The 24,099-nt window shown below is 36.7% G+C and overlaps 1 protein-coding gene across 1 annotated transcript in view; it reads left to right on the top strand.

Moving 5' to 3' along the window:
* LOC113041591 (SPRY domain-containing protein 3-like) overlaps positions 1–23,828 on the top strand; it is a 47,511-nt gene extending 23,683 nt beyond the window's left edge. Inside the window, exons 7-11 of the mRNA XM_026200205.1 lie at positions 4,597–4,746; positions 11,902–11,959; positions 20,198–20,317; positions 20,439–20,572; positions 21,358–23,828. Coding sequence (XP_026055990.1) covers positions 4,597–4,746; positions 11,902–11,959; positions 20,198–20,317; positions 20,439–20,572; positions 21,358–21,492 — 597 coding nt within the window. The 3' untranslated portion in view covers positions 21,493–23,828. The remainder of the gene's footprint in view (positions 1–4,596; positions 4,747–11,901; positions 11,960–20,197; positions 20,318–20,438; positions 20,573–21,357) is intronic.
* The last annotated feature ends 271 nt before the right edge of the window (positions 23,829–24,099 follow it).

Raw genomic sequence — 24,099 nt, 5'->3', positions numbered from 1 at the left:
TTAATGTAGTTAGGCGTTTTATTAAATAATATTAAAGGTGATAGTTTACCCAAATTCAGTCATTATTTGCTCACCCTCATGCTGTTCCAAATTCATTTTTGGGTATCCATTTAAGCTTCTTTTTCCTAATGCTGGGCTCCTTCGGAAAGTCATGCCAGTTTCCACAGTAAGGAGCAGCACAGTTATCTTAATCTTTTTAACTTGTCTCAGGGTCTTAAAGCGAGACTCACCGTAATGGTCAAAGACGTCCGTCAAGTGTACATTTAGCTGAAAACAATTAAAAACACTGTAGTTTTAGATGTTTTTTTTTTTCCTGCTAGATGCAGCAGTGTGGACGTGACGTGAAACTTTTTTTAAATTAAAAACAAGGCACAGAGATGAATGATCATGTCATATGTGAACGACATCAAGCAGTACCTTTTTGTGTGCAGGAACATTGACTGTTCCGCACCATTTTTATTACCTCACCTACTGGGCAAGTGATAATCTAAAAGTAGAAAGTAGTGCTTCGGTGGAGGCAATTATGTGCTGATGTGTTCAGTGAAATGTGTTCAGTGTTGCAATGTTGCAGAAAAGACTAGTTTTTAATAGCTTTATATAGTTTTGGCTCCTTCAACAAAATTTTATAGGTAAAAAGATCCATTGTCAATAGTGTAGCAATGTATGAAGCACATAGAAGTAACTTTCAAACCAAGCCACTCCGTTGAAACCACTGCCAAGTCTTCATGTGGAAATCTTTGAGGAAATCTGTGGAAACTAAATTTCTGATCGCTTGGATTCCTGAAATGACAGAATTTTGTGCCTTGAAATTAGCTGAACAGCGATAAATGTGAACGCATCATTACGTTTTGTTACAGTGCAATGAACTAGAAAATTATCTCATGACCCATTGTTCGTAAAAAATAAATTATTGGATGGGGATATTCCTGCCACATCTTGTCTAAAAACAATTAGAAGTTTTACTGGGATACCATGAAGTAAACATACATAAGTACTTTTCTATCATAGATAATTTGAAATCCTTTTGTTTTGCTTATTTAGGACCATCTTGGAGAATGACAGGAATTCCTAGCGCTTCACAAGATGATTCTGCATGTTGAAGCTTTTAATATATTTTGTCAATTAAATGAGCAGCTGAATGTCAAGTACTTAACACTCTAAAGAACAAGGTGAATCAAGGATAAATTGCATTTAGACAGACTTTTCGAGTAACCGCTAGCCAACAGATGACTTATAACAACATCATCTTCAGAGATTTGGTTTGAGGCTGTCAAAACATAGACCCTGTTCTAAAGACTGAAGATGAGCGAGACAAACATCTCAGCAGCTCCACTTGTGGGCGTCTCCCTCTTTGTGTCCTCCACCTTTTCCACATTCTCCACACTGTGACAGGAAGTTGTGGGAATTGCTCGCAATGTTGCACCTGTTGCCGGGGCAGCGGGTCAACAAAACAAGCTGCCGCCCCCACGTAGGTCTGGGGATGGTGACTGTCTGTCAGCACTGTCATCCGAGCATGCTGGGAGCTGTTGAGAGCCGTTATGATTGGTATAAAGCTAGACAACCTCCCCATTACTCAGCATCAAGGAGGCAGGAAGGTGTGACTAGGTGCAATTTTGCCTGCATCCTCAAATGAGCAGGCAACTGTCCTGGCACGAAAACTTGAAGAGGTTGATGTTGAAAAGAAGAATCGGGCAGAGGCAGGAAAAAAAAACTTTTGCGTCTATAAAAAGCAACCTGTTTAATTCCAATAAATGGATATCAGTTCCTCTGTTGGTGCATCCTCCAATGAGCCTCAGGAGATGAGAAGAGAATGCCTTCCGTTCCAGAAACAAGCATTCTTCCATATTGAACACCAATATGTTTAGTTGGATTGATCAAGTCTGCTTTGATCAAAGCATCGGCTGATTGTTTGCAGGATTTTACATCTAATTTTCTGTAGTTGATCAGTGGTTTTGATGTCAGCGGGGGATATTCTTGGACAAATGACAGCAATCTGTTCATGGCCGTTTAAAGGCTCCGTTTGCACGCACGTTTTCGTGTTTTTCAAAATGTCTGGTCGTTACCAGCATGTGGTTGTAGAAGGCCCCCTGTCAGATTCTCCGTCTGACCCGCAGTTGACTCGCGGCGTAAACAAGGATACCGAAGGTTGTTGTAGATGGCATTGGCGAAATCTTTCCACTGCCCCAATAAAGTGCTGATTCTGACGTTGCAAACGGAAATTTCTAAGTAATTAATGACAACCAGTTGAAATCTGAAAGTAATCACCATGCTGTGTTGTGAGTTTAGAGACTGTGCTGGGCCAGAAACAGAACGTGAGAGAAAGACTGTTTCATGTGATACCCAAAAGTGTTGTCTGTATAGGCAGCTTACTACGTTTTAACTTGAAGGTCTTTTTTGATAATTCAAGGGTCAAATGAAGGCCAAAAATATTTTAATCTGATGTTCAAATTTAAAACATTTGAAAGTGCTTATGATACCCAGAAATGCTGTAAGGTACTAGATACTCTCAATTGAAATACAGAAGTTTTTTCCTTTTTGACCATTGACACGTGACAAAAAATGCAGTCTAGAATGGGAACCGAGGTGTTAAGTTTAAATTGAGCACCTGAAAGTACATAAAATAGCATTGGATCTGAAGGTTAATGATGTCTAGGTAGGCAGCTCACTAGGTTTCAAATTGAAATTAAGTTTTAGCATTTTTTTTTTTTCCACTTATTTAATGCCCAAAAATGCTTTTCAAATATGCATATGATAACCAAATATGCAATTCAGTATTGGTATTTAAACTGACAGTTCAAAAGTACATACAAGGCAGTCCATTAGGTTACATTTCTCACCTTAGTTCACTTGAACAGACGTAGGATGCGTAAAAATGTCACTTAGGTGGGCAGATTTCAAAGTTTAATCTAACGTGTTGACTTGGCCTATGAATTGAAGACGGTCCTTGGGAGATGGCTCACACTTGCATGAATGCCTTTTTTTGCAACACTGTTGAATGAAACATTTGACCTTATGCCATGTCAAAATTGTTCCATTGGTTATTTTTTCTTTTCATTTGTAAGGCTAGGTGGGGCTGTTGATACCACTCACATGTCTGTATTTGAAAGGCCGTGCCCCACCCTCATTATCCTGTGAACGTATTGAAGACAGGTCAACCTTTTTTGTCTTCTCTAATATTCTTATTACATCTTTGCTAACACACCTGATGGAAAATATCCATCTGAAGATGTGTCATAACCTCTGTGTGCTTGGGTTTGCCCATACTTGCTCTCATTTCATGTAGATTATTATTCTAAATATTTTTATCTAAGTGCCTTAAGCACTTATTTTTTTCTTTATATGTACACACTGCTGTTCAAAAATGTAGGTTCTGTAAGACTTAAAGGGTTAGTTCCTCCAAAAATGACAATAATGCTACGTTTTACTCACCCCTGAGGCATCCTAGGTGTTTATTATGACTTTCTTCTATTATATTAAAAATTGTCTTTGATCTTTCAAGCTCTGTCGTTGTAGTCAGCGGGTGTTGCATTGCTTCAGTCCAAAAGACGTGAAATAAAAAGCGCCCCATGTGATTATTACATTTTATGCCTTGGAGGTGAGTAAAACACAGCCTAATTTTCATTTTTGGGTAAACTAACCCTTTAAGATCAACAAGGCTGTGTATATTTGATCAAAAGTACAGTTGTGTAGTGAAATATTAATAAAATGTAGAAAACATGTATTTTTTAAATTAAATTTGAATGTATTCTTGAGATAGTAAAACTGAATTTTCAGTAGTGAAAGTGACGTGACCTACAGCCAAGTATGGTTACCCATACTCGGAATTCGTGCTCTGCTTTTAACCCATCCAAAGTCCACACACACACACACTGTGAACACACACCCGGAGCAGTGGGCAGCCATTTATGCGGCACCCGGGGAGCAGTTAGGGGTTCGGTGCCTTGCTTAAGGGCACCTAAGTCATGGTATTGAAGGTGGAGAGAGAACTGTACATGCACTCCCCACACCTACATTCCTGCCGACCCGAGACTCGAACCCACAACCTTTCGATTGTGAGTCCGACTCTCCAACCATTAGGCCACGGTTTCCCCATGTCTTCAGGGTTACATGCTAATGTAGAAATCTTTTAAATATGTTGGTTCGCTGCTCAAGAAGCCTTTTTTTTTTAACTATGTAAAGTCTTTGCTATCACTTTTTGATGAATTTAACGCATTCCTTACCGAATTAAATGAAAGTTTTAATTTCTTTAAAAACAAAACCTTAGCAGTAGTGTGTCTGAACACAAAACCTGAAACCAGTTTCAAGATGGCTTGGCATAAATCAAGATCTTCCTTTCCTTGAAAAACTGAGGCTTGGCCAGGTATGTTTGCAGTGCAACCTATCCAATTTCCCAAACCTGCTCACAGCCAGGCTGACTATTTTTATAGATACATCTGGTTTATGCCAAGTTAACCTTAAACTGACCAAATAATCCCCCTGACAAGATCCTGTTTCCTTCCACATGAGCAAACAGTTAAAACACAACATTAAAACATGTATAATGATGTGTAATGCTCTATAATGTATCTAAATTAAGTCTGATATTTTCTGCCGTAGCTTCTGGAATATGTCGGGAAAGGGAAGAGCATCATGGACGTTGGTCTGGCTCAGGCCCGGCAGCCCCTCACGACACGAAGTCACTACTTTGAAGTGGAGATTGTGGATCCTGGAGAGAAGTGCTACATTGCCCTGGGCCTGGCAAGAAGAGTAAGTCATTTACTGTATTCTTCCACATTTATAAATGAGCTACTTGGTTTAAAAGCATCTGCTAAATCAGTGAATGTAGGGAAGTGCATGCACATATGGATAAAAAGAACCACAGTGTCACACTATGGAGGTTAAATGCTTTACAAATGCTATTTAGTTTAGTTTTTTATTTTTGGCAGTAGCGTAGTCTTTTGATTAAAAAATTCCCAGTGGTTTTTTGGTCAAGGAATGAACAGGAAGAGAAGTGTACAGGAAGCTCTGGATATACACCAAGATCGCAAATGTGGCTTCACAACACTGTGTCCTCATAACAGTTTCAAGAGTCTGACATTATAAAATGTCCTGAGGTGCAGAATGCAAATAGAACAGTGGTTTGGGCAAATCACCTCAAACAAATAGTTCACTCGTCTGTCATGATTTACTCATCTTCAAGTCGATCCCCTATGACTTCATTTCTTCTGTCAAATGGTGTACAGAGGCTGTCAGTCTCCAAAATGCATCATAAAAGATTCATAAAAGTAGTTCAAAATGACTCATGCAATATTACAAGGCTTTTTTTTTTTTTTTTTTACCTTACACTATGGATTCACAATATATCGGCCACCATATCGATATCGGCCGATAAATGTTAATTTTAATGTTATCGTTATCGAACTGATTATTATATTATATTAAAGCCAATAAAAAATGCATTATTTCCTGGAGAGATACTTCAGATGTGCACTGTTTGCCTTGATGTTTTTTAATTGTTTGAAATATTACTGGAGTCCCTTCAAAAAGGAAAATACAGTGAAGTGCAACGTGCAGGGCAAGTCTGTCATAATATAATGAGAACATCACTGTTAAATGATGTTATGGAATCTTTGTACGCCCGTGTTTAAGCATGTTGTTATTGGAAGAACGCATTCACAATGGAGCTGCACCTTTATGACCAGCACAGTTAAGTTCGCTTGTGCATATGTAGCCTTTTGTGCAATTGTACGTTGTAATAATGTTTATGCATATAGCTCTGATTTATCGCATATAGAATGCATTTGGTTAAGCTAATTGATGGTTAATTGAGCACTTCAGGAGTTGAGGCTAAGGCAAGTTTAAAAAAAAAAAAAAAAAATTATGAAGAGAGCAAAATATATAAGCTACAACAAGGTTTAATCTTGCTGCAGAGGAACACAACCGGGGTTGCCTGATATAAAGAGATGTAATCCCCGAAACAGCTTCCCACTTGCCCAATACGGAAATATCTGCTAAATGTGTTACTTGTTTTTGTCAACCTGGCAACCATGTGCACGCACGCTCTCTCCACAGAGGTTAAATGTGCTTGCTTTTAGAGAGAGAGAGAGAGAGAGTTCATGGAATCATTATCTTCATGGAACATGATCTTTACTCAATGTCCTAATTAATTTTGTTATAAAAGAAAAATTTATAATTTTGACCCATACAGTGTATTTTTGGCTATTACCTCAAATATACCCCAGCGACTTAAGACTTGTTTTGTGGTCCAGGTTCACATATATAAATAATTATCGGTTATCGTATCGGCCAAAGTTTTCGCATCCCCTACCTTACACAGTCATTGTACAAGAAGGCCAATTATTTACTAAACCTTGCCTTGGGCATAGCTTTCAAATCTCACATTTCAAATCTGTTTAGAATATAATGCCCTTCAACTACTTTTTAATGTATTTACTATTTATGGTAGTTTTTGCCATTGCGTTTTGTTGTATTTAAAAGAGTAGTGTGAACTTTTTTTAGTTTAGTGTTATTTAAATGCATTGTAAGTACATGTGCAGTGGTGCTCTAAACTGAAGCAATGTCCTCTATTTTTTCTTTATTTTTATTTTTAAATGAAATGTAAATTCTTGTCCCAGTCACATTTTCTTTCATCATTACTTAGACTATGAAAAAAAAATGTTTTTATATTTTTACTAGGGCTACCCTCAACTGAAGATTTTTCTACATTGACATTTTTGGCATTTTACATTTATTCCAAAATAAAAATATATATATTTTTATGAGCTTTATTTTCTGTATAGTTTTTTTGTATTATTAATTAGGTTGAATATATTTTAATTTCAGCTCTAGTTTTAGTTTGTCTTTATTTCCATTTTGTAATTTTAGTGCAATGTTTTAAATGTTTGGTTTATAGTATTTCATCTAATATCTATATTTTAGTTTAGCTTTATTTCAATTAACAAAGGTTTTTAATGGTTTCAGTTGTATCTGGAATAGTTAAGGTAGGGACAGGAACGTGACCACTGTGTTCTTCTCTCTTCCTGACATCCTGTACAAGACCATAAGGAAAGGGGAGGGTAATTAGTCTCAGGTTGGAAACGGCAGACGGAAAACAAGACTGTCATGTTGAGTCGTGCGAGGCCGCTGGTTGCTCAGAGAAACGGAGAGCAATTTGTTATTGTTTTTTCGAATTTTGACGTTTTCTGGAACTTTGCATCTGCGTTTCATTAAGTATCAAATATCAGTTAAAGCATTGCTGCCTAATTACTGTTTACTCCCTTTGGACGTGTACCGTGTTCCCTGCATCCTGTGTCTGGAGAGACGTTTACAAACAATGTGGTTGTTAATTGTTACAACATCAAGTGCACGTATCACCTCTGCCGTTTGAGGAACAGCCGCGGAATGGCAACCAGCCTAGGTAATGGCAGGATCTCAGCTGCGGTGAGAACATCAGATGGGCCGAATTGCAAGTCTGCTCTCTGCCAGTCCCAGTTTCAGTCGGAGTATGATGGCGGATGTGGGGAGGAAGAGCCGAGCTCTTATCAGCGATCAGTGAACCCTCACCCCCTGTGAACGGGGACTTTAGCTAGCCGTACGAGCTCGTACACATGCATCCGGAATATACACTGGGTTGCTAGGATGCAAGACAAAGATTTTCTTGGTTCTAACGAGGGGCGGAGGTGCGTATCAGAGCCTCGGTGGCCACGTCTGCGTGAATGGGTTGGACCCATATCACCTCCTGACCTTCCCCTCTTGCACCAACCCTTTCCTTTGCTCTCATCCGGCTCCGTGGGACTTTGGTTTCAACCAGCTTTCTAGCACTTCCCATGGAGCAATCGAGGGAGTGTGTGTTCCTGGTGTCCTCATTTATTTTGGAAACATTCACATTTCAAAGTGCAGATCAACTTTTGAAGTGTTCGGCACGAAACACAATAGTCCATCTGTCACCAATCCATCTGACCTCGTCTGGCACGCCATTTGTATTTTTGGGTGTTTCTTCAACTTTGGCCACTTTTAAGATATTAACAACTGCCTTGGAAAGATTTTTCCTTTTATAAAATATTTTTGCTGCTTTCCAGATGTCTAGTATGGGTACATTTTATTATTTTAACCTTGTATTTAACTCTTAACCGTGGAAATCCACCATTAAAACAGAAAAATAAAAATAAAAATTCTGATAGAAAAATAAACCATTTCATTATGTATTATGTATACATATTATGTATAAATTACAGTTTTAAATAATTAGTTTTTGAAAGTTATTCTCTTATTCCCCCCAAGGCTAAAATTTTTTTTCATAAAAATCAGTAATATTATGAAATCGTGTTACAATTTAATATTTGAATATATGTTAAATTTTCTATTTATTTCTGTGATCAAAGCTGAATTTTCAGTATCATTACCTGCAGTCTTCAGTGTCACATGATCCTTCAGAAATCATTCTAATATTCTGATTTGCTGCTCAATAATATTTACAAATGTTATTGGTTTTATTTTATTTATTTTTTGGAAATGAGACTGTCCCACAACTGTAGTATAATTTTGCCACTGATTAAGTTTTTTCAAAAGTTAGTGATGAGAAGAAAACAAATTAATATAATTTGTAAACAGAACATTTTATTTCCAGTCAAGCTATAATTTTCTAATTATGTAAAATCTGTGGACATCTTATGTACTTAGGAAGCAATAAAAACTTGCTAGCAAGACAGAAAAGGGAGTTGTTTCATTACAAAAAATACTTTATCATTTCCACCACCATCCTTTCTATCATACAATATATCATACAATATTAAATACATAAACTGAAGTGTTGGACAAACATGGACAAGAATTCTCCTTTGATTTATATACACATACACTGTTGGACATTGTCAGGGGTGAAATTAAAAGCAGCAGATAGTATATAGCTCGTATCCCTGGTTAGGCTTTTACTTTTACTCTTTCTAAAAGTGCTCATAGTTTATTGTTTCACGATGACAGCATCTAGCACAAATGCCATTCCCAGCACCCGTATTGTGGTGGTTAAGGGCAGGTACCCTCTTGGCCTAATCTCTGCACTACATGTCATGTAGAGATGTGCATCTGCCTCCACCGGCAGCCTCTCCGCTACTTGTTGTCTTTGCCACAGTGTGGAAATGCAGGCAGCTCGAGTATCGCACATAAAAGCCCCGGGTGGATCTTATAGCGCTCTGCCGTGGACACACATGCTACTGTTTGTGTTTCTTGGAAGCTCGACGCTTCTCTCTAATGGCTTTTGCAGTCTCCTCAGGGGGCCAAAACGCTATATGCATGAACAGCTCCTCTTCTCAAACAAGAGAATGCGGTATATAATTTCATTTGACGAATTCAAAACAAAACTGTTATGTGGGTTGCAGGGCCGAGCGGGGTGATTGATGGGCTGTATGCATTGCATGGCATGCTGAAGTGTCTGTTTGCTTGTGTGTTCATACGCTGTACATGATATGGAATAGAGATGTAATCGTACGAATGCACGGAATGCGCCATCATTTATCCTGGTGTTGGCGCACAGATGTAAACTCATTCGAAATTAAGTAATGTTTGCAAACAGTTTACTTTGTCATGTGTCGTTCCAGAGAACGCCACTCCATTGTCTCTGCATGTTTAGAGCTGTTTGTCAGATTCGCCTAAGGTATCATCATCACCCCCGTGCTTTCGTTGCACAACTTCATCATCTAGTCCCATGCTTCACCTACACCGGTGGACCGAAGGATGTTAAACGAGTCATCTTACTTTCTTAAAAAGGGACTTTGTGACTCATTTAAATTATCTGTCTGTTTTAGGACAGGTTTTTTGGTCCCCTGGTTTCCTCATTAGATAAACAGATGAAAAGATCTCAACTTGAACCATAACACAACCCTCTATCAGCCTTAACCAAAACAGATCCCCTTGTAATCCTCTAGACGAGATTACAGAATGCCAGCACATGGAATTCTAGCATTCTTTTCACCTGTGTTCCACTTATTTTATTGTCATCTTTGGAAAGAAATTATTTTAGAAATTGGTAATTACTTTTATGGCTACAATTAGTTTTCAACCAACACTTCTGTTTAAAATTTTGGGCTCAGTAAGAATTTTTTTATTTTAAAAATGTAATTAAGACTTTCTTTTTTATTTTAAAGAAATAACTTTTATTTAAAAAAAAATTAGTACTTTCTCTACAAGGATGAATTGATTAATTGCTCTAAAGTGAGAGTGTAAACTGTGAAGTTATTTCAGTTCAAATAAATGCTGTTCGTGTGAACCCTATTCATCCAAGAATAAAAAGAAAAACAGAAAGATGTAGCACAGTTTCTAAAAACATATTAACCAGCACATCTGTTTTCAACATTGATAATACTAAATGCTAATAAATTCCACATTTTAACACACAAATAAATTACATTTTAATATATATTAAAATGGAAAACAGTTATTTTAAACTAATAATATTTCAGAATTTTACTTTTTTTTTTTTCTAAAATAAATTCACCCTGGGTAATCATAAGATACTTAGTTTAAAAAAAACATTTGTAAAATCTTATCAACCTCACATTTTTGATCTAATGTATATGGGATCTTTATTTTAACAGCAACTAACAGTTTAATTGTTACAAAATGAACACTTACTGTATGCAACATTTGCTTAAAATTCAATTAAAATATGTTTCTGTAACTTTATAATAAGGTTCAGTTTATATAACGTCTTGGGTATAAACTAGCATTTAAAATACTGTTACAATATATTTGTCTATATTGTATCTTTATTAATTTTCATTTTAACATATACATTTTGAGCTGTGAAAATTAATTAAATTAATGTATTATCAAATATGAATTAGCATTAACATTTTAAAGCATTTATGTATTTGATACCCAATGCATTTAAAAATGTTAACAATTTTTTTGAAGAAAAATGGTGTGTAATGAATGCGTTATGAATGTGTTTTTGTAGTAAATAAACAGGATTCAAGAGAACTGTTGCTACAATTTTGGTGTAAACAGGCTTCCATAGTCTCTTTAAATGACAACAGAGAAATACAAAAATATCTTTCCATGTTGATTTGCTCTAGTCATTCTCAGATCTAAATCAAAATCAAAATATTGGCAGCACCCTGTGTTTCTGCTGGCATGGTGTGTCTGTATATGAAAAAACATAACCTTTGCAGCTATGTGACAGCAGCACTTAAACCTAAAACAATGAGCTGAGATGCTGTAATTGTTTTCTGGCTATAGAACTCAGTCGTCTCTCCACCACATTAATATGGAAGTGTTGAGTGAGGTTGTTAAAAGTGAAAGTGTGGCAAGTTCATGTTTAGAGCAAGGCTTGAAAACAAAACAAAAAATTGAATTGGTTCACTCAGAGCAGAATCGATATTTTAATGTTTCTGTTCCTGCGTACCTCTGTATTATTATCGTTCCGAAATCGGTTTGCCTAGGAAAAAATACAGGTAAATAGCGTTTTTTTTTTTTTTTTTTTTTTTTTTTTTTTTTTTTTTTTTGTATATACTTTTTCATAGCCTATAATAATAAAACAAATAATGACAATAATAACAATAGCCTAATTTTCTACTCAAAAAAAGAAAGGGAAAAAAAAGAGATCAGGAAGAGATCTGGTATCTTAACCCATTGTGCTTAGTCATAGCCAATACAGCATCACCATCTGGCCAAATTATAGGCTACTAAACAAAAGAAAAAAATATTTTAACGCTTTAAAGACAATCAAGTATTTTTTTAAGATATTTGAAAATGTTTGCTGCATTGTAAAAAAACGAACTTATGCTTTCGTTCCTTGAACCGGTTCAGAGCCCTGGGTTTAGAGTAAATCCATCACCTCCATCGGTATCTGTAAAACCAGACTGTTTTTCTTGTCTAATTGTTAGAATATGTATCTTATGTTTATTCATTCTTCCTCTCTTTTTTCAGGATTACCCAAAGAACAGGCATCCAGGATGGAGTCGAGGTTCTGTTGCATATCACGCAGGTGAGCTGTTATAGGTCATTTTAACAGCCAGTATGTTTACATGCATCATTTTTTGAACTACAGCAGGCTTTTGTATACTCTACAGCTGTGGTTTTTCCGAATTTTACTGTAAAATTTAGGTAGCAGGATGCTGGTTTGAACAGAAATTTACAGGAAAAAATATATAAAGTTAAAAGAATACTCCACTTTTAAAAAAAAAAAAATAGGCCAACATTTTCCAACTCTGAAAATTGGCTTATTGGAAGTTGCCTAGCTGGGACTATTTTCCGGTGCTGCGTAATAACATTGCACCTGCTGCAACCATGGTACGGCAGCACAGTTCCTTGATTATTACGCCAGAATGAGAGTATAGTTCCTAGCCATATAAAAAATTGCATCTTTTCATTTTCCATCTGTCTTAGAACATGATGTAACTACAGAAGAGTCAAGTTTTAAATAGGAAAAACATAGAAAACTCTTTGGTCACTTTTGAGTGAGATGCTAACGGTCTAATCAGAATCAATTGTCTGTGCCAAGCTAAGCTAAAAGTGCTACTGCCAGACCTGGAGATCGGCTGAATGGATTCGAAAATGGTAAAACTCAACTAGTTTGAGAGTTGGAAAATAACCCTATTTTCAAAAAAAAAAAAAGTGGAGTGTTCCTTTGAAGTGCCCTTACTATGGGTTATGAAAGGTTAATATTTTGGTTTTGGGAGTCCCCAATAACAGGTTGACATGCATCCAAGGTAAAAAAAAAAAAAAAAAAAAAAAAAAATTCATTTACTCATAATATGCATTTATTTTTACCTCAAATGCTCTACGACTCTCAAACGATTCGCTCAATGATTCATTTTTCCAAACACCTCCTTTGCGTGATGCTAATTGGCAGTGATTGGTCCAATTCTCATTTTAATTTCATCATGCCTGTAATGCCTGATGAGCGCTGTTGTGTACAGCGTTAACGGGGAATATTTTCACCACTCCAAGAGCGGCACCTAGTGGCAAAGAATGAATATGCATCTTCATTCAGACCAATGGAAAAGACCAACAAGTGGGCGGGCATTATGCAAATGTTTTAATTTTTTTGTAAACATGAAAGGGCTTGGGATTTGTTTTAAAAACAACTCGTTTCAATTATTCAGAGTCAGCTTTTTCTTTCGAGAGACTATAACTTTATACGCGGTGCAGTTTCAAATGTAAAACTTTCCAGGATGATTTCATTCACACACTGCACTTTAATTATATACCAACCTACTGATGTACCTACCACCATCAAAAAACAAGTGAAATAAAATACTAATATATAGAAGGTGCACAGTGTCATTCACACAGATACTAAATATCCACACATTCAGATCCTGTTTACACAAAGTTAGTTTTGTTTACTCCGTTTTGTCATCTCTGGTTGTATTCCTATCACAGTTCATGCATGGATTACCCAGAATTCCTGCAGGTGGTGATTTTTTTTCCTAAGCTTTATTATTTGACTCCTCTACTCTTTTCAAGCCTACACATCTATGGGCACCATCTCTACAGTGTGTGGAGGTCCTGGGTGCTGATAAGAGGATTGTGGAGATGAGATGAGTGTGTTGATTAGAAGCAAATCCTCTTGAAAATGGCAGAAGGATAAATAGCCCTATCTCACTCCACAGGTTCCATCTTCCAAAGCAGCTCAAAGGAAGTTGATATCGGATAAGATTGCTGCTCAATGTAAAGATGGCAATCTTTATACTCAACCCTGTCATGCCTTCATGCCACTTCACATAACAGATTAGTCACTGAGTATCATCCTGAATGAAACAATGTGCTCCTTTTGTGACTCACAGCCTATTGTTTAAGGGTGAGGGATTTTGCCTGTGAGCCAGATAAACAGTGATGGTGAATTTTTTATATATATATATATATATATATATATATATATATATATATATATATATATATATATATATATATATATATACACACACATCTGTTACTACTTTAAGTGGGTTATTTGGGTTTTAGCTGCAATAGTGGAGATGCTATAAAAATGTCCTGTCAATAATCTTGTTTGATAGCCCAGACATTGATAGATTAGTGTTTTCCATGATGCTTCTTGATGCATCTGCAGGCCTGAGTGTCCAACTCCACTAAAAGACTACCAGACTTTAAGCACTGCACAATTCAAAGTGAGCATTAATTGGACATCATAATACCATATGCATGATAAACACCTGTACCATATTAGTTATTTAAATCAACCTATATTCAGTAATTGCACATTCAGTGTTTTCCACAGCCTTGCACTCTATTTATGGCAGCACTCCCCCACCTCCATATACAGTATATGTATTTGCAAAGTATATGTATTTGCTTCCCTTTTTTTTTTTTTTTTTTTTTAATTAATTTTTTGCCAGCGGGAGAGATAGAGGTTTCTCCGGTAACGGCTGTAAAGCAGCGCTGAGCTCACAAACGCTGCTTTATTGGGCATTGCATGCAAGATGAAAGGAAAATGACAGGTTACCTTCTGAAATACAGTGATATAAAAACACTTTCACCAGTTTTTGATTTTGAAACGTGCACTGCTCATGTTTATTCAATTAAGTCAAAGCCTTTTTGTGGTGGTCAGTTTTGACATTTTGGTCTATTTGTGATGGTCAGTTTTGACATTGTGGCAGTCCGCCACAAATAAATCAATGTGTGGGGAAACCCTAACATTATTATCTCTTTATTAATTTTACATTTAGATTACATTTGTTGTCGTTTAACCCTTGTGCGGCCCTCATTTGGGAGTCACACTCAGGGTCTTCACGGTCAAAAGTGACCGGACACCTGAAATGTAACTTTTTTGCCCCCCAGTAAAATCAGTGGAATGTATTTTTATTCAATAATATTTTTTCTTTTGTATTTTGAGAAAATTTTAAGGTATTAATTCATATTTATGCAATAATTATGAACAATTTTTCTCATAGAAAATAGTACATAATTTTTTTTTCTAATTTTTCAATTAGGAAACTAGGCCAGAGATTAGGCCTTTCAAATACATTTTTTTGAAGATTTTTTAGCGCCACCTGGTCAGAGCAAAGAAAGAAAAACATGTAAGTGCATGGTGCAACCACTTATTACCAGTATAGGAATCTATAGAGAGGCTTGTGAATTCCCTTATTGTTTTTAGACATAATTGCTTACTCATATTAAGTAGTGTACTTGAATATATATTAATACATTCTAAAGAGTACTTTTTGTATATATTTTTTTATATTTCTTCTGTTATAAATAATGATTTCATGCATTATTTGCATTCAAGTTTTTGCATTATGATTGCAATCAAACCTGAACATATTGTTCAGTGGCACAGAGCTCCTGCAAAAAAATAAAAAATAAGAATCCTCAGAATGGTGCAAAGGACCGAGTCTGAGTTTCTAAGTGCACTGACAAACCCAAGAGGCAGCGCTTGCTTCTCATCGCTGTTTTACAGACAGCAGGTCATAGGTGTGTGTGTGCGCGTGTGTGTGTGTATGTGATTATTTGTGATTATTATGTCATACCTTCACTGCTGTTAGATTTTCTCTGCATTATGACTGAATTATTGAATGGATTTCACATTCTCAAAACTTTGCTCTGTGTTACAGACACAGTAGTTCATAGGTGTCTATGTGTAAGTATGTGTGTGTGTGTGTGTGTGCATCTGTGTGTGATTGGATGTGTCAATATCACACTCTTGATGTTTTATAGTGTCATCCCTTCACTGCTTTGCCCTTTTTTTCAGTTTTGTGATCGATTTGTAGATTGTGTACACAAATATTCTCTCAATTGTTGTATTTTTGTCTATTTCCCATTCATTTCCTATGGACGGTCATTTTTGACCGAAGACCCTGAGTGTTACTATTTTTTTTTATGCCCACTTAGACTGTTCAAATCATGACCTCAATTTTTTTGTGTGTTCACACCCCAAATGGCGTGAAGGTCACCGTATTTCATATCATTCCGATGAAGCTGTGATTTTTTTAACATTTCAAAACGTAAAATATTCCGGTCAGAAATGACCGAAGACCGCACAAGTGTTAAGACTCACTTTATACTTAATCTTATAAACACTAATTTAATAACAGCGTGAAATATAATCTTTTGGAAATCTCGATATATAATTCTTATAGTGTACATTGTCATGATGCCTAAATTAGCATTTAAAATGAATTAATTATTTAAAAAGTAATATTTGTGTTAGAGGGTGTAACGGTACGTGTATTCGTACCGGACCGTTTCGGTACAGGGCTTTCGGTACGGTGCATGTGTGTACCGAATGACGGAATTCAATATTTTGTGCGCGGAATATAAGTAAATTTTCGTGTTTCCAAAAGAACATATTAAGTGGCGGAAGTCTCCTCGTTCAGCGCAAATCCCGCCCTGCAGCTGATTCGGCCGGCGACCATAGACAGTAAAATAAATGGACACAGCGACCCCATTGGAACTCAATTGAGACAATTGAAGCCCATTTTTAGCTATTTTTAGCACTTCCGTTTCTTACGCGCAGACTCAAACTAAGCTTGATGACGTCAGCAACCTGTCTGACAGATGTAAATCTTCTAGTAGCTGTGCGTGAAAACTGCCATCGTTAATCTTGCAGAGACGGCGAGCTTGATTGGAAGGCTAACAAACGCAATCGTTAGCCTATTTTTACAAAAACTGTTTCTACGGGTCCATATTGTAACATAGAAGGTAATGGAGCCCTTTATACATTGTCGTGTATCTTTAGAAATAAATAATGGACAAATAGAGTCTTTAAACGCCTCAGATGTAAAGTTATTCGCTGTCAAAGTGACGCCAAAATTAATGGGAGGTCAATGGGATGCTAACGCAAGTGAAGTTCTGCTACAAGATGGCGGCACATGACCGACTTCAACTTCCGTTCGACTTCCTTGCCGCCTGCCGGCGACACACTGGATGCATGGCGCAAGCGCCTCAGCTGCGTGGTGTGTCTGTTTTTAATTCGGCTCCCATGTTAACAGGTTAGAGCTATCGATTTTCAAATATTGCACCTGTCAAACATAGTCTATTTTGCCGTCAATACTGTTGACGGTGTCCTTTATCAGTAGGCTTTATATTTATGTTCAACATGAAGTATAGATGTTGTTTTCATGAAGACAAGAGCCTGGTCTGTCGGCGGTCTCCCTCTATGTCACCTACAGCAGCAGCAGTGCGTCAGGCACGATTCTGGTGAAGCAGGCCTACAAGCTGGGATTGGTAATGCTGCACTCTAATCATAGTTATTTATTTATATTTTTCATTATATTTTATTATATGATATTGGTTTGAGACTGAGAGTATTTTATTTAGTGGAGAACTTTGCAGCAGTATTTTATTTCTTATTCTTTTTTTTTATTTTAGATATATTTTCTTAAAAAGTATTTAAAACAAAAAGTGTATAGTAATAAACAACCTGCAGTTTAATGTTTGCATTTCTTTCCCTTACTGTACCAAAAATGAACCGAACCGTGATTTTAAAACTGAGGTACGTACCGAACCGTGATTTTTGCGTACCGTTACACCCCTAGTGTGTGTGTGTGTGTGTACGTGTATGAATGAAAAAATAAATATTACATTTCAATTAAATATACACATTTCAAAGCTTATTCTATATTACATATAAATATTGAAATATATAGAGAAAAATAAATATTGATTAATTATTGTTTGTTACATGTTAAATCTTTATCTTTGCTGTTTTAAAATGTATACAAATTCTAATTCATACTAAAATTCCATTTCTCTCTTGTTTTACAAGTTTATATGTATTTCAAAATATATGTTTAATTTTTTTAGATGGGTAAATTGAGAAAATATAATATTGTATATCTAGTCATAGTAAATAAAACATTTTAACATTTCTTCATGTATGTATTTCTATTTGTTTTGCCTTTAATTTATTAATTTATATATTTCAAAATATATATATTTATATTATGTTACTGATAATAACAAGACAGTAATTATTGCATTGAAGCAAATTTTCGTACCAGTGTACCACCAGAAGTGATGGAAGTTTGTTTATTTGCTAGTGAATTCACCCAGGCCTTGTGTTCTTCTCGAGTGTGAAAAATTCCGTCACATCATCACTCTCATCAGGGCGATGCAGTTTGTCTTTGGCACCTCGAGGAGTGTCAGGCTCTCTTGTCAGATTTTGCGGAGCTGCATTTATGGGGCATGTCTTTTCCGCGCCTCATTGCGGCACCCGCTGATGGAGGTCTGGCATTGGCACAGAAGCGGGTCAGATCAGGGGGGCATGACTCATTGTCCTGCCCTGATCTATAAGAGGCCCACATCTATGACTCATAATCCTGTTAGTCATCACGTAGAGACACGTTACAGCCACTGATCTGTCGCTCTGGGGGTCGGCGTCCTCACACACATCACAGCCAAAGACAGCCAGGCTATTTGTATCTCATGTTGATGAAGAAATAACGCTGGAAGTCGGGGTGATGAATTTATTTGGAGTTTGAAAGAAGCATAAAATCCCCAGTCTTGCTTTAATTCATCCGCTGACCGTGCCAAGTGGGTCGAAATAGTTGGCAGGGAGTCTCTTCTCCCCAAATCACTATTTTCAGTCTTGTTAGTTTTAGCGGGGTACGTGACTCTTACTTGAAAATGTTGATGACACGAACGAGCAAATCGCTTTTCCGTTCTTAGCCGCCAGGCTCTTAAAGTGCCCTTCTTGTTTGCGGAAGCGAGTCTACGTTCCCAATCTTTTCCAGAGAACGGCTCTGACATTCGAGGAAAGCCCTCTCTGCACTCCGGTGTACCGTTTCCTGTCGGTTCGGGTGCCAGAGGGCCTAAAAGCTCTCCAGCAGGCTCAGAGAGCGCGTGCCCGAACCTTATTTTTAGTCGCCTTCCTCTCCCACAGCGGTCGTGGTTTTGCAGAGTGTGGTGTTGGGACAGAGGCCCACATGGGAATCATAATGATACAGTGTCTTCGTCTCCCTCCGCATGTTCAGATAGGGATTGTTTAAACAGTATCCTGAGCTGGGAACGGGTCCCATGACAACTCCACAAATATTTACCAGCCACACACTGCAAGAGGGTTTTTTGTCTGCAGGCTACCTTTCCGTGTTTTTCTTTCACTTGCTCTTGATTGTTGTTTTCTCTTGGTTTTGTTATCTCCTTATATAAGGAGAACTTCGATTTAGGAGAAAGAGTCGTACAGAGGCATGAAAGCACATCTCCTTTCATCCTGTCAGTTTCTGGATGAAGAGTACGAGACTTCTCTGGATCATTAAGAGCAAATGTGTGAGGAATGCAGCATTAGTGCTTAGGTTCACGTCAGGTCTTGACAGCGCTAACTTTAGCATTTCTGCTTTATGTCCTAAAATTCCTCCAGATGATTAGTTTTCACCTCCATCATTTAGTGTAAATGGGCCAGCCTTTAAAAAGATAATGAGACGATATACAGAAACAAATATTCTGAAATCTGAAATCAAACACTGAGTAAATCAGCCATTTTGCCTGTGGTGATACTGTCCAACAGCGACACCAGCAGATGACGTCTCAGGTGGAGGTAGCACCTAAATTAATAGAGCACCTCCATACATACGTGTGACCATAATGATACCTGTTTACCAGGGCTTTTCTGTATGAAAGGTACGAAAAGATAAAAAAAGAAATAGTAATACCATGGTGTTTTTTTGTTGCCATGTCTTTTGTTTCATTAATATGTGTTACATTTGAAAAAATAGGTTTCTTTTTTATCATACTTTCCAAATATGATAAATATAACTGTATTTTACACATGGTACACTACCTGTCAAAGGTTTGGGGTTGGTAAGAATTTTTGGAAATGTTTTTTAAAGAAGTCACTTATGCTCAGCGAAAACAGAACAGAAACAACAACTTAAAATAACTGTTTTCTATTTTATTATATTTTAGCACATTGATTATTCCTGTAATGCAAAGCTGAAGTTTCAGCATCATTACTCCAGTCTTCAGTGTCACACGATCCTTCAAAAATCATTCTAATATTATGATTTGCGGCTCAGAAAACCTTTGTTTGCGCTGCTTCATATTTTTTTAGAAATCATAATACTTTTTTTCCAGGACTTTAATGCAATTTAATGCATTTTTCCTGAATACAAGTATTTATTTCTTAAAAAATCTACCAACTCCGAACTTTTGGATGGTAGTGTAAATAAATATACATACTAGTCCAGTTTTTTTCTGTTATTATGTAAAATCATGGTTTATTAATGAAAGTAGCTGCATTTGAACTGTCCATCATATCTGCTCATAGATGATGGGAAGATCTTCCATGGAAGTGGAGTAGGAGACCAGTTTGGCCCTCGCTGTTTTGAAGGGGACATCATGGGCTGTGGAATAATGTTTCCTCGGGACTATGTGCTGGACGGTGAAGGTAACAACATAACTGCCTATGCATACTTGAAGATACATACTTTGATCAATTTAGCATACTTGTCAGGACTGTAGGCCAAGTTTTTAGATGTGCATCCAGCTCAGTCTGGTTTCTCTGTCAGATGAGATGGACGACTGGGATGCTGCTGATGTCCAACCAAAGCAGGGGCGTGTCGAAAATTTACTGTATTTGAACGATGAAGACGAGGAAGAGGGAGATGATCCAGAACAAGAACACGAGGGCCTAAAGGTTATGGTGAGTGTTTTTGGAAATGTTTTCATTATATAAACGATTAGATTTATTGTAATGGCAGATTCAGATTTAACATAATAGGAATAAATTACATTTAAATATTTTGAAACCGAAAACCACTCGATTGTAATAATATATCATGAAATGTTATTATATTACTTTCACTGGGTTTTTAATCAAATAAATATGGAGACTTGTTACTTCTACTGAAGTGCTAAAAGCCTCAGTTCTGACAGCTAAACAAATGAATCATCCTTATTTGTTGTTTTTAAGCCGGTTGGAGTCGGTCATTCATCAAGTCAAATGTTTTAAGCTTGCAGAAGATTAATGCATTGAGGTCTCCCAGCGGGATGTTATACTATCAAGAGCCTTCCATGCCAAAAATCGCAAAGCGCGACTCTGTAATCAGCGAGTTTCTGACTGTCGACTCGACACGATGGCTTAACCACAGTGCTGTTTGTTTTCGCACACTGGGCGAGAGTTAAGATGCTCGCTTCCACACTTATGAACAATATGAATAAGCTCCATATCTCATAAGAGCCGTCTTCTTGAGGGTACAGGATATCCCAGATGCAGTCAAGATGAATTTGAAATATAAAAGAAAAACAAGATGTTTGCCAAGTGTTTTCTTGTGCTCATCATGTGTCCCGAAGAGTTTTGGAACTAGCGTGTAGCAGGACCGTCAGACGCCCAGTCTCAGCCCTGTAGCTTTGGAAATGCTGACTCACTCTCTTCCCTCTCCAGCTGTGGAAATGCTGACTCACTGTCGCCCCTCTGTGCTCATCTAGGTGTTCTTCACCCGGAACGGCAAGATTATCGGCAGGAGGGAAGTGGTTGTCCCGGACGGAGGATTTTACCCCAGTATCGGGATGCTCAGCAGCGGAGAAAAGGTCAAGGTGGACCTCCATCCTCTCAGCGGATAAAGCTACGGGCAGATGGGAAAGACCAAAAAATTCTGCTGAGATTTCAGTTATCTTTTGTACATTTCAAGGCACTTCAAAATGCAAGTTTAACACGTCTAACACTCCAGTGCATGTTTCTTCGACAGCGATCACCTCAGCTTCAATCGGTGTACTGTGAGACCACATGTAGAGGGGCTTGTGGCATGAAAATGGTTAATATTGGGCGTCAAAATAATGTATGGAAATATTAAATTATATATTTTTAATGTATATATGTAAATTGATGTATTGGCTGCTATACAAACATTTATTTAGCAAAAATCAATCATGATATTAATTAATAACTTGACACCCTAGAGAAACTTAAAGAGATGGCATGAGGGTGTCAATGATTATAAATAAATGACAAATACATATAATAATGTTAAAAATAACTTCACAGTTTTCCACAAGCACTCCCTCTCACAAATGACTTGTGAAGGTGTTGAAAGCATATTACGGTTATTTTTCTTATTGTGATTCATTTTGAATTTCATTTAAAAAGTGCCATTTTTTTTATTGTTATTATTTCTGTCTGAAACTGAGCGGTTGAAGTGTTTGTCAGTGGATAGCATGGAGTAATTGATGAATGCATTTTAAATCAGTTATGTTTATTTAGTTCAGTCTTTTCTGTAAATGTAGAGTTTGACAACAGTTTGTGGACATTTTCTCAGATATTTCAGGGGGAGTCAGAAAACCTAGCGCTGTTTATTCAGGAATTGTTCACTGTAATGTGAGCTGGTCTGGTTCACAAATGCTACAAGCACTTTAGAGACGTATCAACTTAAGAGGATAGTCCGACGGGAGAGCGGCACTGATGCTGCGCTCTAGACTTCTCAACACCTCGCTGATGCAATAATGCACTTCCTCTTCTGTCCTGTTACATATCACATATGGAACAAAACCGTTTCATATGACGTACTTTGCCAAATTAAATGTTGAATATTTCTCCTCCAACATGTCTTATAAACAAAGACTTTTAATGATATTAAATGTTACTCTATATTGCCATCATTTAGTTTCTTAAGTTAAATCTGTTGGTTATGTTCAGAATGAGATACTAGCTTACTGCAAACTGCACAGTGTATACTGTATGTCTAAAAAAAATTATTGTCCAAAATATTGGAAGCTTGTTTTGACAATGGGATTAAAAAAACTTGGGATTTTTTTTTTTTTAAGAATAGCAGGTCAGTTGCGATATAGAAACTCACATTAAAAAAAAAAAAAAAAAAAAAATAGTGAGATAAAAAAATGACCTCATTCATTTTTTATTCTTTGGAAGGAGCAAAAAAGAAATTGAAAATCTCAATTACCTTCCTCAAATTTTAATTCCATGGTGGAAAATATAATTAAGAGAAGTCAGAATATTTTTGAAAGAGAAAGTCAGCATTGAAAAGTTTTTTTTCCCTAATATTGAGACAAAAAGTCACTATTTTTTTTTATCCTATTTTTTTATCACTTGGCAGAATCGGACTTTCATATTAAATGCAATGGTAATTTATATTATCTCAACATCTTGAATGCAGAGAGTGAAATTCAGTTTTTTTATGTTTTTATTTCTTACACAAAATTGGATCAAAATATAACTTGTTTTAAAATTGCAGTGCAATTGTATAAAGTTAGGGTGGCCATTCTGGCCGTTCTTATGTTAAGTGCAATGCATTGTGGGAAATCCTAGTGCATTATGCACATTTTGCCATTTCTATGCATAAATGTTAATGCTATGAACAGTATACTGCAGAAATAGTAAGAATAGAATGCTGTTCTGAATATAGCCATAGTCATATTTGACAGGATGCATGGGGTTTCAAAGCACCTGCATCAATGAAAAAGGAGCTTCGATTTATTCATCTGAAAGTTCCTCAATGATTTATTACACCCTTCTTGTTTAACATAGACTATTTTCTTGCTACATTAAATGAAAATACATTTTTCAATATAAAGAGAAGAATGGGTGGACCGTCTACTAAAGCCTTTCCATTTAGTGGTAAAATGAATATTCCAGATCAGATCATTTAACATAAAGAATTGCTTGTGTTCCAGACATAAATTGACAGAACAGGGAAGCCAAAACCAAATACCTCTATCAGTTAAGCTTATGCAAAAAGCCAAGCGGTTGTCCTCTCCAAGATCATCTGAATTCCTCCACTGGAATGTGGTTGCTTGGCGTATAAATGGGCGATGATCGTTTTGCTTTCACACAGTCTTACTAAATGGAGACTTGTGTTGAAGATGTTGATGTGCTGCTCTAATTGTAGCATGCACTCTTTTGCTAATGTGTACATAATAAAGAAACGGTTGTTTCCACACAAACTGTACTTGGGCTTGCAGTCAAATTCCTTTTCATACATTTTATACCTCCAGGGATGCGATTTAAAAAAAAAAAAAAAAAAAAGCATTAACCCTTTGAATCCTCCCAGTTACATGAGTAATTGAAATTAGGCTTGCTGATTGAAGGGTATAAAGAAGTTGATGTATTTTATGCATAATTGTCAACTAGAAATGAATTAGAGACTGTTTTGGCTTTGTGTGCACACTTTTACTTGGTGTAAAGAAACATGACCAGAGACATTTAAATTGAGGTTTTCC

Source organism: Carassius auratus, chromosome 23 (assembly GCF_003368295.1).
Source record: "Carassius auratus strain Wakin chromosome 23, ASM336829v1, whole genome shotgun sequence".
Taxonomy (NCBI): domain Eukaryota; kingdom Metazoa; phylum Chordata; class Actinopteri; order Cypriniformes; family Cyprinidae; genus Carassius; species Carassius auratus.
This window is presented reverse-complemented; position numbering and strand designations above follow the sequence as displayed.